The 16927-nt window shown below is 43.2% G+C and overlaps 1 protein-coding gene across 3 annotated transcripts in view; it reads right to left on the minus strand.

Annotated features, from left to right (window-relative positions):
* JAM2 (junctional adhesion molecule 2) overlaps positions 1-1612 on the minus strand; it is an 80300-nt gene extending 78688 nt beyond the window's left edge. For all 3 annotated transcript variants that reach the window (XM_011926521.1, XM_011926520.1, XM_011926518.1), the window contains exon 1: positions 998-1612. In XM_011926521.1, the coding sequence (XP_011781911.1) occupies positions 998-1064 (67 nt within the window). In that variant the 5' untranslated portion in view covers positions 1065-1612. The remainder of the gene's footprint in view (positions 1-997) is intronic.
* Positions 1613-16927: the final 15315 nt, after the last annotated feature.

Below are 16927 nucleotides of genomic sequence, written 5' to 3' on the forward strand. Positions count from 1 at the left end.
GAAAGAAAGAAAGGAAAGAAAGAAAGAAAGAAAGAAAGAAAGAAAGAAAGAAAGAAAGAAAGAAAGAAAGGAAAAGGAAAGAGAGAAAGAAAGGAAGGAAGGAAGGGAAAAAAGCAAAACAAAAAAGGTAGGAGAAAAAAGAAAAAGCAAAAGTCGAACTGCATTGCTTAAGGTCTATTGTAATTTCCTCCATTTTCCTAAAAAGTTAACGCGAAGAAAAAAAAAATAACGGCAACGTTTCCAGGATTTTAAATCTCATGAGCCCAGAATCCGTGAAAATCCTGTTTAAAATCATCCGGTGAAATTGGCTTTGGGACGTCTCCCCAGCTACTGGATCATGTGGCTTCTGAATCTTTCTAACAATCGTCCCGTTGGATGTCCCCTGAGGACACAGCAGCTGGCTAGAGTCCCCAGACCAAAGACTTCTCTAACTGAATGTAGATGTGCAGGTGGAGAGGATAAAAGTAATTCTGGCTCAGCAGCCACGAATTCCCCCCATCTCCGCCCCACAAGTGCTTTGCGTATCGCCGGCTCAGCCGGGACGCTACAGAGCCCAGACCACGCGGACGCTGCCCCCTCCCCGGGGACTCAAAGTGTGGCCGGCGCCCGCCTCCCAGTGATGCCATCTTTCTTGGGATCTTAGCATCTTACCAGTGGGTAGTGAGTTTTGCATTCGAATCACGTCCCTCTGACTGAAAACTTACCCCAACTTTACAAACAGATGAGAACCTGCTAGTGGGAACCCTTATTTTTCTGTATCTAGAACTGACAAAATCAGACGCAATTTACAAGAAACCCACGACCTCGCGCTCCCTTGCTCCCAGCGTCCGCCCGCGGGCACCCTGGGTTTCCCGCTCGCCGGGGCGCAAGGTCAGACGCCCCGCGGCGACCTCGGCCCAGAGCCGCCCAGACACCGTCCGCGAGCGCCCCGTGGGGGGCTGGAGGGTGGGGGCAGGCGGGTCCAGGCAGGAAGGGTAGAGGAACCCGAGCAACTTACAGCCCAGGGCGACCACCAGGTAGCGCAGCAGCAGCAGGAGGAGGCGGTGGCGGCTCCTCCTCGCCATCTTCCCGGGGTGGTAGCCGGCTGCTCCGAGGAGGTCGAGGGTCCCGGCGGCAGGAGCGCAGGAGGCCGGGGGCCCTTGAACTTCTGGGGCGGGAGAGGAGCAGAGTCGGGAGGGGAGGAAGAGGAGGGACGGTTCTAGATGGGATGTCAATTTCCCCCTCCCCGGGGCGCCTTCTCAGCTGGCTGCCAAGAGGCGGGTCCTCCAGCCCAGGGATGGGGGTCTGTTCTTTTTTTCGGGGGTGAGGGTGGGGGCTAGAGGGCGTGAAAACCAGGCCAGGCGTCCGCCGGGTCCTAGCAAGGGGGCAGCAGGAGGAGAGCAGCGCCCGGGAAAGCCCCGGCGGGTCGTCCCTCCGCCCCCACGCCTCCGGGATTGATCGGCTTTGTGTCTGGTCCGCGCGGGGCTGCCAGCTGTCCCCAGGGCGAGGAGCCGGGGGCGGGAGGCGTGGGCAGGCTGGGGGTGGGGGGATTGGGTGTCTCGGGGACGGGGATGTATGCGGGTGGGGAAACGCCTCCTGTTTTGCCCCAACTCCTTTCTTCCCCTCCTTGGCTCAAAACTTCTTTTTGGCTTTTCAGCCTAGGGGTGGAGATATTTGGAAAATTTCTGCCCAACGGGCGAAGCTGAGGGGGTGGCGCTCTGAGGAGATGGGGTTCGCGGGCTCCGCCTCGGACTGGAGGAAAAAAAAAAAAAAGCAATCAAGCCTTGTGCTGGAAGTCAGGTCTCAGATTTTAGCACAGCCTTGTTCTCTTCTCAGTTTAAGCTTTTTGCTCCTTGGAGATTTGAGGTGCATTCGTTTCGTGTTCTTTGCTTTTTTTTTTTTTTTTTCAGTGTCAGAGTTGGAAGTTCATCTAATGGTGTGAAATATTTATCATGTTTCTTTCAAGTTACATAACTGCTGCTTGTGGAGTTTTCCACGTGTTAAAACTCTACAGCTGCCCTTTGTCAGGTTTATTTTTGGTCTACTGTGCTTTTAAAAGGGAAACCCATTATGAATGCTCTGTTGCGTGCTTTAAAATTGTGCCGCGCTTATATTGGACGCAAGTACACTAGCAATTTTTATATTTGTTCCTAGGGACCAAAAGTGTCTAGTGTATTCAAGAGTATTGGTAGGTCTGGAAAAAGGCCATTCCCAGGAGAAGAAATTAGTATACATCAGTTTTTTTTGTTTTGTTTTTGTTTTTTTGTTTTTTTTTTAAAGGTTGAATAATGGATGAAGTTCTGTATAGAAGATAGTTGATTTAGTGGTGTATATATAAAGAATTCAGCTAGCTCAGTGGACAAAGGCGACCAGAGTTCAGCTGTGTGGAACTGTGAGGAATGAGGCATCCTTGCTGTTGCCATGGTGACAGTGATGAAAACTTACTACCCAGGGAGGGGGTGGGAGGAGAGGACCCAGGGGGCCCAGAAAGGAAAGTCAAAATGGCAAAATGTTAAAACTCGTACTCCAGTCAAGCGAGGAGAAGGGGCACAGATTTAACAACAGCTTATGCCAGTTTTTCTGGGCAGTAATGAGAAAGATTTGATGCTTAAAAAGAAAAGTTGTTGGCATCTTCTTTTTGCTAATTCTTGCTACAACTGTGTGTCTCTTTTACTCCCCCCTAAAAATATACACAAAAATGTCATGCTTAAAAAAGTTCTATGCAATCCTATGTGAGTAACTAAGTTATTTATTTGCCGCCCAGCCAAGGCATTTGTCAAATGGCAACAATGTGCTGGATGCTGAAGGACATCCATGAACCAGACCGAGGCTTTCTTGCTAACAAGCTCACAGTCTTGAGGGGAGAGAGAGTCTTATCTGGAAAGATGCCTGATACCACATGATAAATGTTATAGGAGGACAGAAAATAATAATAGCTATTTTTATTGCATGCTTTCTCAGTGATGGAGTCTGAATAATGCAACATCTAATCTCCCAACAACTCCCTAAAAGAGGAAATGTTATTATTCCCACTTTGCAGATGAGAAAACTGGGCTGAGAGATACTAAATGGCTTGTCCAAGGTCCATAAGGGGATGTTCCTTTTGTTGGGAGTGGGGGCAGGGCTTTCTTTGTTAAACCTTGAAAAATGGGTCAAATTCTGAAAGGAAGGACATAAAGGAAAGGCATTCTACATAGAGGAAACAGCAGGATCAAGAGCTGGGAGATAGAAAAATTATGACTTATTTAGGAAAAGCAAAGTTCTACAGTACTAAAGTGTATGTGGGATCAGGATAGTGAGGTAGGTGGTGGTGGTAGAAACTGAAAAGGAGGTTAGAGTATGAAGATCATTCATGCTACTGTCTAGACAGCTAATGAGTTTTTTTAAAGCAATGAGATAAGAAAAGACTCATATTTTAGAACTGTGGTGTCCAATATGGTAGCCTCTAGATCCAAGTGGCTATATACACTTTTGATTTTGTTTTGTTTTTAATTTGAGACGAGTCTCACTTTGTCACACAGGCTGGAGTGCAATGGCGCAATCTCGGCTCACTGCAACCTCCACCTCCCAGGTTCAAGAGATTCTCCTGCCTCAGCCTCCAGAGTAGTTGGGACTATAGACATGTGCCACCATGCAGGCTAATTTTTGTATTTTTAGTAGATATGAGGTTTCGCCACGTTGGCCAGGCTGGTTTTGAACTCCTGACCTCAGGTCATCTGTCCACCTCAGCCTCCCAAAGTGCTGGGATTATCGGTGTGAGCCACCACGCCTGGCTGCCTATATACATTTGAGTTCAATTATATTTAAAATGCATTCTCCACTGACACTGATCACATATGAAGTTCTCAATAGTCACATGAGGGTAGGGGCTACCATATTGGACAATGCATTTCCATCACTGCAGGAAGTTCTACAAGAGAGTGCTGCCCTAGAATGATGATTCATATTGAAATGTGCAGGATGGATTAGAGATAAAAGAATCAGGGTGTTAGACAAGTCTAAACTATTACAATATCCTGAGAAAGAGATGAAGTTGCGAAGTAAATGATCACTGTGTGATAAATAAAAAACCAGGTGGATTCAGATGATATTTCACAAACATGGTCAGCAGGATTATATTATCAGCTAGATGTAGGGGTGAGAAAGGAGAGAAGATGTAGGTATCAGATTTCTAGCGTGGGAGGCTGTATGTGGGGGTTATAAATGGTGTCATTAAAGCAATAAAACATAGAGGGCATACATAATTCCTGCAGGTTTGGGATGAGTTGAGGGAGGGAAATATAGTTGGGGTCACCAGTAAACTGTTAGAATGAGTGGTCTAGAGCTCAGGAAACCCTCAGAATTGACTAAAGAAATAAATGTAAATATTAGCAGCATCTTCTAGAACAGTGATCACTGGACTATCTTCTCCTCAGAATCTTCTGGAGCTCCTTCATTATGATTCTTTCCTTAAAATTATGTTAAAATTCTGAGTTTCAGAAGTTTTAATCTCAGCGGCCCAGGAAGCTGTATTAGTAACAAGTACTTGATTGATTCTGATGCAGCTAATCTATGAACTATTGTTTGAGGACCTCTCTGGAAGGCAGGAGCAGTGAAGGGGATCAATCAGACAAAAAAGTTAATGTTTATGGATAAATCTAAGGAAACAACTGCAATAAGAGGTAGGAAGAGAAAGAACCCAGAGAAATAGCACAAGAAAGAGCAGTCAAAAAGTATGAAAGGAACTGGGAAAGAATCAGGAGCTAAAGGTGGAGGCGTTTGTACAGTCAAATGCTAAAAAGAGGGTTGAGAATTGTCTCTTGTATTTAGTGTTCCTGAGGATATTGCCTACATGGATAATGGAGAAAGCAAGCCTCCAAAAAACATGTAGAAAAAATTTGCAGACTTGTGTTTTATACTTAGTAAAGCAACTAATGCATAAGATATATTCAAATTATTTTAATTTTTTAAAAATTATTATGGGTACATAATAGTTTTATATATTTGTGGGGTACAGGTGATGATTTGATACAAGCCTACAGTGTATAATGATGCAAGCAGGGTAATTGGAATATCCATCTCCTCAAGCATTTATCATTTCTTTGTGTTAGGAATATAACCGCCCAACGGGTTCACCTTGCCTGATGCCCAGATAGAGCTGATTTTTCAAGACAGGGGAATTGTAATGGAGAAAGAGTCATTCACGCAGAGCTGGCTGTGCGGAAGATGGAGTTTTATTATTACTTATATCAGTCTCTCCGTATTCAGGGATTACAGTGTTTAAGGATAATTTTTGGTAGGTGGGGGAAAGACTAGTGAGTCAAGAGTGCTGATTGGTTGGGTTGGAGATGAAATCATAGGAAGCTGAAACTGTCCTCTTGTGCTGAGTCAGTTCCGGGGTGAGGGTCATAAGATCAGATAAGCCATTTTCTCCATCTGGGTGGCGCCAGCTGATCCATCAAGTGCAGGGTCTGCGAAATATCTCAAGCACTGATTTTAGGAACAGTTTATGGAGGGTAAGAATCTTATAGCCTCCGCCTGCGTGACTCTTAAACCAGAATTTCTAATCTTGTGGCTAATTCATTAGTCCTACAAAGGCAGTCTAGTCCCCAGGCAAGAAGGAGGTTTATTTTGGGAAAAGGTTGTGACCATCTTTGTGTCAAACTATAAACAACTAAGTTCCTCCCAAAGTTAGTTCAGCCTACGCCCAGGAATAAACAAGGACAGCTTGGAGGTTAGAAGATGGAGTTGGTTAGGTCAGGTCTCTTTCACTGTCTCAGTTATAATTTTGCAATGGTGGTTCCAGGAACATTCCAAGAAAAAAACTATGCGTGACCCTTATTAAAGATGGTAAGGCAGACTTTATTCAAAGGGGGAGGCCATGGAGATAGGTATGGGAACCATTGCAGCAGTGGGGGAGAAAAACTGGACTCAATTCCAGCAACAAGGACAAGCGGACTTGTAACTCAGCAGCAGGGTTTGCGGGGGTGGGTGTCAGTGGATGAAAAAGTACTAAGAAAGTACTAAGAAGAAACATCAAAGATGAGGGGTTTCTAGCTAAACTGACTTGATAGGGTTCTTGCTGAAGGCAGGCCAGGGTGACTAGATATCAAAGGTCAGATACCAAGGGTGGGGAATTTTCGATAAACTGACTTAGCAGGATTCTTGCTCAAACTGGATTCTACAAAGACAGAGAGGGAAGCCTAAGGTTGGGTTTAGTCAAGAAGAGGACTCAGAGGGCCCTGACTAAAGTTTTGGTCAAAGGAGAGGGTGTTTTTTTACATAAAAACATAATACTTTGGGAGGCCGAGGTGGGCGGATCACAAGGTCAGGAGATCGAGACCATTGTGGCTAACACAGTGAAACCCCGTTCTCTACTAAAAATACAGAAAATTAGCCAGGCGTGGTGGTGGGCACCTGTAGTCCCAGCTACTCAGGAGGCTGAGGCAGGAGAATGGCGTGAACCCGGGAGGCAGAGCTTGCAGTGAGCAGAGATCACGCCACTGCACTCCAGCCTGGGCGACACAGTGAGACTCCGTCTCAAAAAAAAAAAAAATAATAATAATAATAGTAATAATAACAATAATAAATTCCTAACTTAAAAAACATCAGCAACAGGATGGTGAAAGAAATGGTGGTAGTTAATACTGCTTCATTAACGAGTGTTTGGGAGCTGGTTTCATTGTGGTTCTGCTTATAGGAATCACTGCACCAGGGAGCATGGGGCAACTTGTTGGGAGGAACGGGGAGGAAATACCGTCAGCATCCCTCTAAATTCTGTTCTCTTCTCCATGTTCATACTACCTGCCCCCACCTGTCACAATCACTTTCACTCTGACTCTATAAGCAGTTTTGTCAGGTAAATGTAACTGAGGACTTGGTGTTTTGGGACAGCTTACCATTTGGAATTCTTTCCACCCATACTAATTCTGAATTCAAAGTAACGTTGAGGAGGTGTCAAGGCACATTTCCTAAAACAAGCAATGAAGGAAAGGGCTAGGTTTAAATGGAGTGACTTCTCACATCTCAGATTTGGTATTTCTGTGTTGGATAGTTTATTTTTCCCCATTGGTGCGGAGAAGGTGCTGGAAAGTGTGCCCACACTCTGAAATGTAGAGAAAAAAAAAATCTCCTATTTCCAGAACCACATGCATCCCCAAGTGTCTCTCATATAAGTTTAACCTCTTACGGATAGAATGTAAGGTCTTTAACAGGTTCCCGATTACCTAACTTATTTTATCCCTCACCATTATCTCCTCAGATCACTTTTTTTTTGTTTGTTTCTTTTTGAGACAGGGTCCCACTCTGTCACCCAGGCTGGAGTGCAGTGGCACGATCTCAGCTCACTGCAACCTTCGCCTCCCAGGTTCTCCTGCCTCAGCCTCCCGAGTAGCTGAGATTACAGGTGCCTCCACAGCACCCAGATAATTTTTAGTAGAGACAGGGTTTCACCATGTTAGCCAGGCTGGTTTCGAACTCCTGACCTTGAGTGATCCACCTGCCTTGGCCTCCCAAAGTGCTGAGATTACAGGTGTGAGCAACCGTGCCTGGCCCAGATCACTTTTAGAAATAAGCCTGACTTCAACATTCTGTCCTGATGAGCCCCAAAGCGCACTCATGCTGTGCCCCTCCCACCCTCTTTTCTAGCCAAATAAACCTATTCAGGGAAGCCCATGGTGTCTCCAGCATGCAGCTGACCTTACTCTCCCAAAGTGACACCTTCCTTCAGGTACTTTATAACAATACAGTACTCAAAACGTACCTTCAAGAAAAATTAACAACTCATCAGCCTCACCTGGTTTTAATTACTATAAGCAGGAACATTCTCTTTCACGTTGTCTGCTTCTAAATTACTTCACATCACTAGGTTAGTTTTGCCTGCCAATTAAAATCAGTAAAAGAAGCACTTATTAGTGCTTCCAGAGTCTCACTCTGTTGCCCAGGCTGGAGTGCAGTGGCACGATCTCGGCTCACTGCAACCTCCACCTCACAGGTTCAAGTGATTTTCCTGTCTCAGACTCTAGAGTAGCTGGGATTACAGGAGTGCACTACCACACTTCACTAATTTTTGTATTTTTAGTAGAGATGGGTTTTCATCATGTTGTCCAGGCTGGTCTTGAACTCCCGACCTCAGGTGATTCGCCCACCTAGGCCTCCCAAAGTGCTGGGATTACAGGTGCTTCTTTCTTTTATAAAGCATATTTATTATCAACTCAGTAGTTGGTGCTTTACTGAATGATAATTAGTAATTTTATAAGAAATTAAGTGATATGAAAATGATTTTTAATGGAATTTTCTTGGGGGAGAAAATAACATTTAACAAACACTTGCCATGATCAAACATAGGATGGACAGGCATCCATTAGTCTACAAGCATGAAATTATAACCTTGAAAACCTTTGGAGAGAATGTAGAGGTACTTTCCCACTTCACTCCCCACCATTTCTGCCTTATTCATTTCCCAGTTAAGGAAAATGAGGCCCAACATGGTGAAATGGCTTATTCAGGATCATTCTCCAAGATAAGAAAAGAGCCATGCCTGGAATAAACACATTAGGTCTTTCCTGTGCAGTCTCCAAACCAGCATAGATCTCTCTACATGGGCAGGGAAAAGATTTGTCTTTGTGCATGTAACATGGCCTAAGATATACCTTATTTCCCCCGAGAGTCCTTGCTTAGGACAGCTATGCTTAATATATGTCCTTAATTAAAGAGCAAGTGGGGAGGGTAGGAACACTCCATTCTGTTGCAGGGAGCTATGCAGTCTAATGCAACATCTTGTACCTTGGGTAATATAATCCAGATGAGAGGATGCTGAAAGGAATTGAGATAGATTCAGTAATTCTTTCATTTGGTCCCTGCTCTCCAGAGCACTCTTAAAGACAATGATGATAGCCAGGCACGGTAGCTCACGCATGTAATCCCAGCACTTTGGGAGGCTGAGGCAGGCGGATCACTTGAGGTCAGGAGTTCGAGACCAGCTTGGCCAATATGGTGAAACCCCATCTCTACTAAACATACAAAAATTAGGTGGGTGTGGTGGCGCATGCCTGTAATCCCAACTACTCAGGAGGCTGAGATAGGAGAATCACTTGAACCCAGAAAGCAGAGGTTTCAGTGAGCCAAGATTGCACCACTGCACTCCAGTCTGGACAATAGGATGAGACCCAGTCTTAAAAAATAAATTCATTAATTAAAAGATGATATTAATTGTTAACATTTATTAAGGCCTATTTGATTGGCATTGTGCAAAGCACTTTATAGGCAACATCAAACAGCTTTGTGAGAAGGTACTATTATTATTTCCATCTTACAGATGAGGAGACAAAGGCTTAGAAAAGTCCCTGACTCAGGACTAGGCAACTAGGAATAAGTGAGCCAGATTTAAACCAGATGTGTCTGACTTCAAGACCAATGCTCCTAACCACTGCTACGGTGTGAATGATTGTATCCCCCCAAAATTCATATGTTGAACCCTAACCCCTGAGGTAATGATATTAAGAGGTAGGACCTTTGGGAGATGATTAGGTCATGAAGATGAAGTCCTCATGTATAGGATTAATGCCCTTGTAAAAGAAGCTTGGCCAGGCGCTGTGGCTCACACGTGTAATCCCAGCACTGTGAGGCTGAAGTGGGTGGGTCACCTGAGGTCAGGAGTTTGCGACCAGCCCAGCCAACCTGGCGAAACCCTGTCTGTACTAAAAATAGAAAAATTAGCTAGGTGTGGTGGTATGAGCCTGTAATCCCAGCTACTTGGGAGGCTGAGGCATGAGAATTGCTTGAACCCGGGAAGTGGAGGTTGCAGTGAGCCAAGATTGCGCCACCGAACTCCAGCATGGGTGACAGAGTGAGACTCTGTCTAAAAAAAAAAAAAAAAAAGAGAGAGACCTGATGGACCTAGTTTGCCCTTCAACTATGTCAGCACACAGCCATAAGGTGCCATTTTTGAAGCAAAGAGCGAGCCCTCAACAAATATTGATGCAGTCAGTGCCTTGATCTTGGAATTCCTAGCTTCCAGATGTGTGAACAATAAGTTTTTGTTATACATTACCCAATCTAAGGTATTTTGTTAAAACAGCTTGAGTGGTAAAAATAAAAATTAAAAAAAATCTTGAATAGACTGAGGCAACCATGAAAGTATCTAAAAAGATGGACTCCAATGCAATGTATTTCTCCCTGAAAAAAACATCCTTAATATTGTCACTTGATCTCTGTAATGACAATGTCATCTTCACGTGTTTGACACTTGATATTTAGAAAGTCTTTTCATGTGCATTTTCTCTTTAGATCTTTGCACACCTTAGAGGGAGCTGGGGGAAAGGTATGATTATGCGTGTTTCAACAACACTATCTCTAGCTGATGGATATCAGTAAGTACCTAACAAACTTCAGAAGCCAAACCATTAGGAGTGTCTCAGTTATGTATGATCAATATTCAGGGTGCTCCAAGTGACCAGCCTGGGGATATGGGAAGCATGCAATCGGGGGTCTGTGTGGCTGGGATCAAGTTCTGTCTCTATGTGGCTCTTAAAGAGGATTCAGTGACTTTGTAACTTGTCCATATTGATAGTTAGTGACGCCAAGCCTTGTATCCAAAGACTCTGCTCTTCTTCATTCACTTGCTTAAGTGAGTTCCCATGTTCTAAGGACTCCATAGTGTACATCTCTTGACCTACACATCTGTTTTCAGAAATCCCTACCTAGATGTGCCACTCAAAATCAATGTCTGAAATTGAGCTGGCCTCAATGCCTCCCCACCCCACCTTATTTTTCTCCACATTTCCCCCTCCCTCTTTCTTTTCTGTTCTTTCCATCTTCCATTATCCAGTGTGAAATAAGCACCTACAATAGGCCAGCCACTATGCTAGTGGATGGGAATACAACTGCAGGCAATAACAGACAGTGTCTCATTTTGTGAAGATGTAGGTGGGAGAGAGAGACATAAATCAGGCAAAGCGATTTAATAGCACTGAGGGTGCTGTTTAAAAAGGACTTGCTATCAGGGAGGTCAGGGAAGACTTCCCAGGGGAATCTGAAGGCTGGAGTCTGAAGGAGGTAAGAGAAGGCAGATAGAAAGAAGAGTCTGTGAAAAGGGGACATCACAGGCAAAGGCCTTGTCACAAGTACTAGAGAAAGAGTCAGAAGGTGTGGCTGTAGCATAAAGGTTGAGAGGAAGAGGATGGAGTCCACAGAGTGCCCCTGCATAAAATCCTCAATGGTTTCCAGCAGTGTTTAGAATAAAAGCAGAACAAACAACAGGGCTTCATCTTTTTTTCTCATCGAGTTCCCACAGAGCCTTGGCATATGCTGCTTCTGCTATGCAGTTGATTTGCTTCTTCATTCTTTTATTTCTTTAGTATTATCTAACACTTACTAAGCAGTTGCTATGAATTAGGCACTGGGCTAAGCTTTTTTCATAGTGTCTTTTAAGAATTTAATCCTCATAATCATATTGAATAAGGAAAACTATTATTTCTATTTGACAGGTGAGGTCATTGGGACAGAGAAGTTGAGCAACAGGCCCAGAGTTGTAACAGCTTGTGGGTAGTTGTTATTCACTGAATGTGTCCCCCCGAAAATTGATGTGTTGAAATCCTAACCCCCAAAGTGATGGCAGTAGGATGTGGGGCCTTTGGAAGGTGATTAGGTCATGATGGGGGAGCACTTACGAATGGAATTAGTGCCCTTACGAGAAGAGACACAGAGCTTGCTTCCTCTCTCTGCTCATATGCCAGGCACAGTGGCTCATGCTTGTAACCCTCGTACTTTCGGAGGCCAAGGCAGGCAGATTGCTTGAGCCCAGGAGCTGGAAACCAGCTTGGGCAACATGGTGAAATGCCCTCTCCACAAAAAATTAGTCAGGCATGGTGGTACATGCCTGTAGTTACAGCCATTAGGGAGGCTCGGGTGGGAGGATATCTTGAACCTGGAAGGTTGAGGCTGCAGTGAGCTGTGAGCGTGCCACTGCATTCCAGCCTGGTCAACAGAGCGAAACCCTGTCTCAAGGGGGGAAAAAATGGATACAATGAGAAGATGGCCATCTATCAACCAGAGGACAGACCCTCACAGGCACCAAATTTGCCAGTACATTAATTTTGGACTTTCCAGCTCCCACAACTGTGAGAAATAAATATTTGTTGTTTAAGCCACTCAGTCTATGGTATTCTATCTGTGGTATAACCTTGGACTTCCCAGCCCCCACACCTGTGAGAAATAAATGTTTGTTGTTTAAGCCACTCAATCTATGGTATTCTGTAACAGCAGCCTGAACTAACCAAGACAGTGGTAGAGCGAGCTTTGGAAGCACACCTGGCTGACTACAGATTCAATGTACCTAGCTGTTATGTGCACTGCTCCTCATTTCTATCCATCTCATCTACTCATCCCTCTGCTTCTGCTCAGCTGCCATTTCTTTAGGAAACTTCCCTGCCCTTCCCAGTTGGATCCAACCTCACACTTGCAAGCTCTCATTATCCCCTTCCTCTCTAGTATTATAGCTGGGGTTTTACACTTAATTGATCACAATCAATCATGAGCAGGACTCTTTGAAGGCAAAGTCTGTGTCATTTTTGGCTTATTGTTATTATATAGTCTCTTTGCCTAACAAAGTGCTTGTCTGTTAATAAATACTCAGTAAATATTTGGCTACTGGATGAATATATAAATCCATATATCATTTGACAAGGGTATGATTATATAACATACATAAGTTTTTAAAACTTAACAATATCCTTTTTAAGCCAATGGTACTTTTTAAGCTTCAGTATCTCAATATGCCAATCTCATTGCCAAGTGTTCTATTTTCATTATCAACTTTGATTCTTCACATGAAAGAAATGAAGGTTGGAGTGAGATAAATTTTCAGATCATCCAGTTGGCCAACAGCAGAACAAGGACATGATTCCAGTTCTATCTGTATCTGAAGGCTTTACAGCTCTGCCATGTTACCTTCATTCTTACAACCATCTTTCCAAGTTAACCAATCTACAGCAACATCAGTCCTGATGGCACCATTGTCTTGACAGCAGGGATATATACATATATATATATATATATATATATATATATAAAATAACTTGTTGAACAAACCCATATTTTATTTACTTTCAGGTCATTTTGATTTCTTTTAACATTTTAAATCTGTGAGGCACATTCTTATACATTTATACCCTTGTCTAATTATTTCTTCAGGGTACTTAGTAAAAAAGTCAGGCAGTTTTTAAAGTGTTTAATTCATGGGGCCAAATTGGCAACAATAATACTTGAGCTTTTAGTAGCTGATTCTATTACTTTGCCTATTTGCCAAGAGAATATTTCTCCCACTGTGCCAACAAGGAAAAACACAACTTCAAAATAATCCTTTGCATTTTTGTGAATTTGTCCTGGAGTACAGAAAGAAAAGAAAGACTAAATCCATTGTAGCCCCCCCTTTTTTTTATCTAGGCCTTAGGACATTCCTTCAAAGTACAGAATTTATTAGGTACTCCAACTTAAGACAGATAAATAAGATTGCATGTAGCAACAACAGGCTGCTTATGATTTATTTGGTGTTTACTATGTATCCTGAACACATTTTTTTCTCTAATGAATAGCTGTAAACATTTATATATATTTTTGCTAATCAAATTCTTAATGATGATGGAATTATATACCTAAAATAACAGCATCAGTTGCAGTCTTTCCTCTTTAGAAATCTTTGAGAAGATGTCAGAGATCATGGATAAACTTAATCTCCCTTGCTGCAATGAAAATTGGATGTACAAGAAAAAAGAATGATGCATTTTCACTTCCAAAGATTTAGAAATTCTGCTGCGTTCTTGGATCTGCCCCCTTTAAGCCAGGTGGATGGTTTTAGTCTTTCTGGAATGCTCTTTTAGTCCCTAATGAAAAGTAGCTTACTGGAATAGCCGCAGATTAATGTTTAGTTTCATAACTGATATTCTGTTAAGTGACAGTGACAACATTCTGTCTACCCTACTAGCCAAGATTTCTGTTCCTCTGGAGAAGTCAAGAAAGGAGTTATTTTCTCATATCACAGCCTTTAAAATGCTTCCTGGTTTCACAGAATGATAAGGCTGGCCTTGCACCTTATAGATGGGAGTGCTCCTGGGAATGGGACCAGTTTTGCAAGATATTTTCTTCCTTGAAGCTTAGCATTATAAAGAAGGCCAGGTTGTCGATTCCCTGAAGCTAGGCGTCATCACAGAGACAGAAGTTCAAATGCTTGTCTGTTGGCTTGGAGCCAGGGCACACAATGGCGGGGGACAGCAGAGGCTTTGAAAGTGCCCCTTGGGGTGGATGATGTTTAACAAGCAGGATGTAGGGTGAGGGCCTGTGGTGGAAGTGACCATCCTTGTTACTCCTTCCTAGGATAGGGACTCAACATCCTGGAGCACTAAAAACCAAAGGTAGAGATACACTGGCCATTCCAGAAGCAAAGAGCTTTTCCCTCAGACCCAGTCTCTGAGAAGCCACCTCTGGAACTTTGGTTCCTTGTATACAGGAAATGGGACTGAGATATGTGATCTTAAAGGCATTTTCAAATAGAAAACTACACTGCTCTTATGTTTGAGTCTGCAAATTCAGAAACAAAGATTAAGCAATTTAAATTTTTTTTTTTTTTTTTTGGGACAGAATGTCACTCTGTCTCCAAGGCTGGAGTGCAGTGTGCAGTGGCAGGATCTGAGCTCACTGCAACCTCCACCTCCCAGGTTCAAGCTATTCTCGTGCCTCAGCCTCCTGAGTAGCTGGGATTACAGGCATGCACCACCATGCCTGACAAAATTTTGCATTTTTAGTAGAGACAGGGTTTCACCATTTGGCCAGACTAATCTCAAATTCCTGGTCTTAAGTGATCCGCCCGCCTTGGCCTCCCAAAATGCTGGGATTACAGGCGTGAGTCACTGCACCTGCACCCAGCCGAATTAAGCAATGAGTTTTTTTTTTTTTTTTTTTTTTTTTTTGAGACGGAGTCTCTCTGTCTCCCAGGCTGCAGTGGCGCAATCTCGGCTCACTGCAAGCTCCACCTCCTGGATTCAAGTGATTCTTCCGCCTCAGCCTCCTGAGTAGCTGGGATTACAGGCATGTGCCACCACACCCGGCTGATTTTTGTATTTTTAGTAAAGACGGGGTGTCACCATGTTGGCCAGACTAGTCTCGAATTCCTCGCCTTAAGTGATCCGCCCGCCTTGGCCTCCCAAAATGCTGGGATTACCGGTGTGAGTCACCGCGCCCAGCCAGATTAAGCAATTCTTCTAATAGCAAAACCATATATTAGTGCTGGAAAGACGTCAAAATGATAAGCGACCTGGACTCAACTACTACAGATATTTTTTCTCTACTGCCCCCAGCCACTGACCTGAAACACATTTTCTCTCTGTCTCTGTTTAAAGTATAATAATAATAATAATTATTTTGAGACAGAGTCTTGCTCTGTGGCCTAGGCTGGAGTGCAGTGGCGTGATCTTGGCTCACTGCAGCCTCCACCTCCCAGGTTCAAGCGATTCTTGTGCCTCCGCCTCCTGAGTAGCTGGGATTACAGGAGCACAACACCGTGTCTGGCTACTTTTTTTTTTGTATTTTTAGTAGAGATGGGGTTTCACCATGTTCCCCAGGCTGGTCTCAAACTCCTGACCTCAAGTGATCCACCCGCCTTGGCCTCCCAAAGTGTTGGGATTACAGGAGTGAGCCACCACATCGGGCCTGAAGTATACCTAATTTTATTTTAATGGGTCAGTAATGTTAGAATAGAAAGAGATATAGAGAGATAGAAGAAAGATGTCTTGATTGGGAGATATAAATTGGGGTTCATAAGATCATCTATTTTCTCTTCTCTCCTGATTCTACTTTCATCACTTTTTTCTACCCTCCCTTCCCTCTTTCTGCATTTAAAAGCACCAAAATATTAACTGAGATTCTTAGTTAAGAAAGAGCTACTGTTATTTAGTGAAATCTTTCCACAGCAGTTTTTCAGTGAGGAAAGATTTGGCTTTTGGCCCGATTTGACCACAGTTTATCAATGGTTTAAGATGAAAGAGAATTTAGCTTTCTGCTGTCAAGGCTTTTCTGGAAACACCAAAGAATAAAGCCTCAGCTGGTACTTGGAACAATTCTAGCAGGTTCAAGTTCTTTTCTTGACCTTTGCTAGTAGGAGAAAAAGCAACAGGAAGAATAATGGAAGCTTTTCGCTACTGGAAATCCCTGCAGTTTTAAAGTCAACAGTTTTAGTTAATTAAAATTCATCTTCTATGATAAAAAAAGTTACTTTTAAAAAAAATACACACTGTAGAATTAGAGGTGAAATGTCATACTATCCATAATTTATATTAAAATACTTCAGAAAAATAAAGCAGCAGCAAAATGTGGCAAATTGCTAACCTATGTGCTGTAGTTTGTTCAGGTTGTTATGAGGAAATACCACAAACTGGGTGGCTTATAAACAATGGGAATGCATTTCTTACAGTTCTAGAGGTTGGGAAGTCCAAGATGAAGGTGTTGCCAGCAGATGCCATGTCTGATGAGGGCCCATTTTCTGATTCATAGATAATGCCTCTCACTGAGTCCTTACACCACGGAAGGGGAGAGAGTTCCCTCTGGCTCTTTTATATGAGCTCTAATCCCATTCATGAGGGCCCTACCCTTATGACCTAATCACCTCCCTGAGGTCGGATCTCCTGGTACCAGCACATTGGAGATTAGGTTTCAACATCTGAATTTTGGGGGAACACAAACATTCAGACCGTAATACTAGATGTGGGTATCTAGAATTTGTTACACTATTTTTTTCTGGTTTTCTGTATGGTTGAAATGTTTCACACCTATTTTACACATATTTCAAAATTTCACATACATAAAAGAATTAATAAGTTAACCTCATCTTCATAAATAAGGGGCCCAAGTATATTGAGTTAATTATATACCCTTTTCCCCTGCACTAACTTGCTGGCTCTTCAAAATAGTAAAATAGAGA

This window comes from Colobus angolensis, unplaced genomic scaffold (assembly GCF_000951035.1).
Source record: "Colobus angolensis palliatus isolate OR3802 unplaced genomic scaffold, Cang.pa_1.0 Scaffold69, whole genome shotgun sequence".
Taxonomy (NCBI): domain Eukaryota; kingdom Metazoa; phylum Chordata; class Mammalia; order Primates; family Cercopithecidae; genus Colobus; species Colobus angolensis.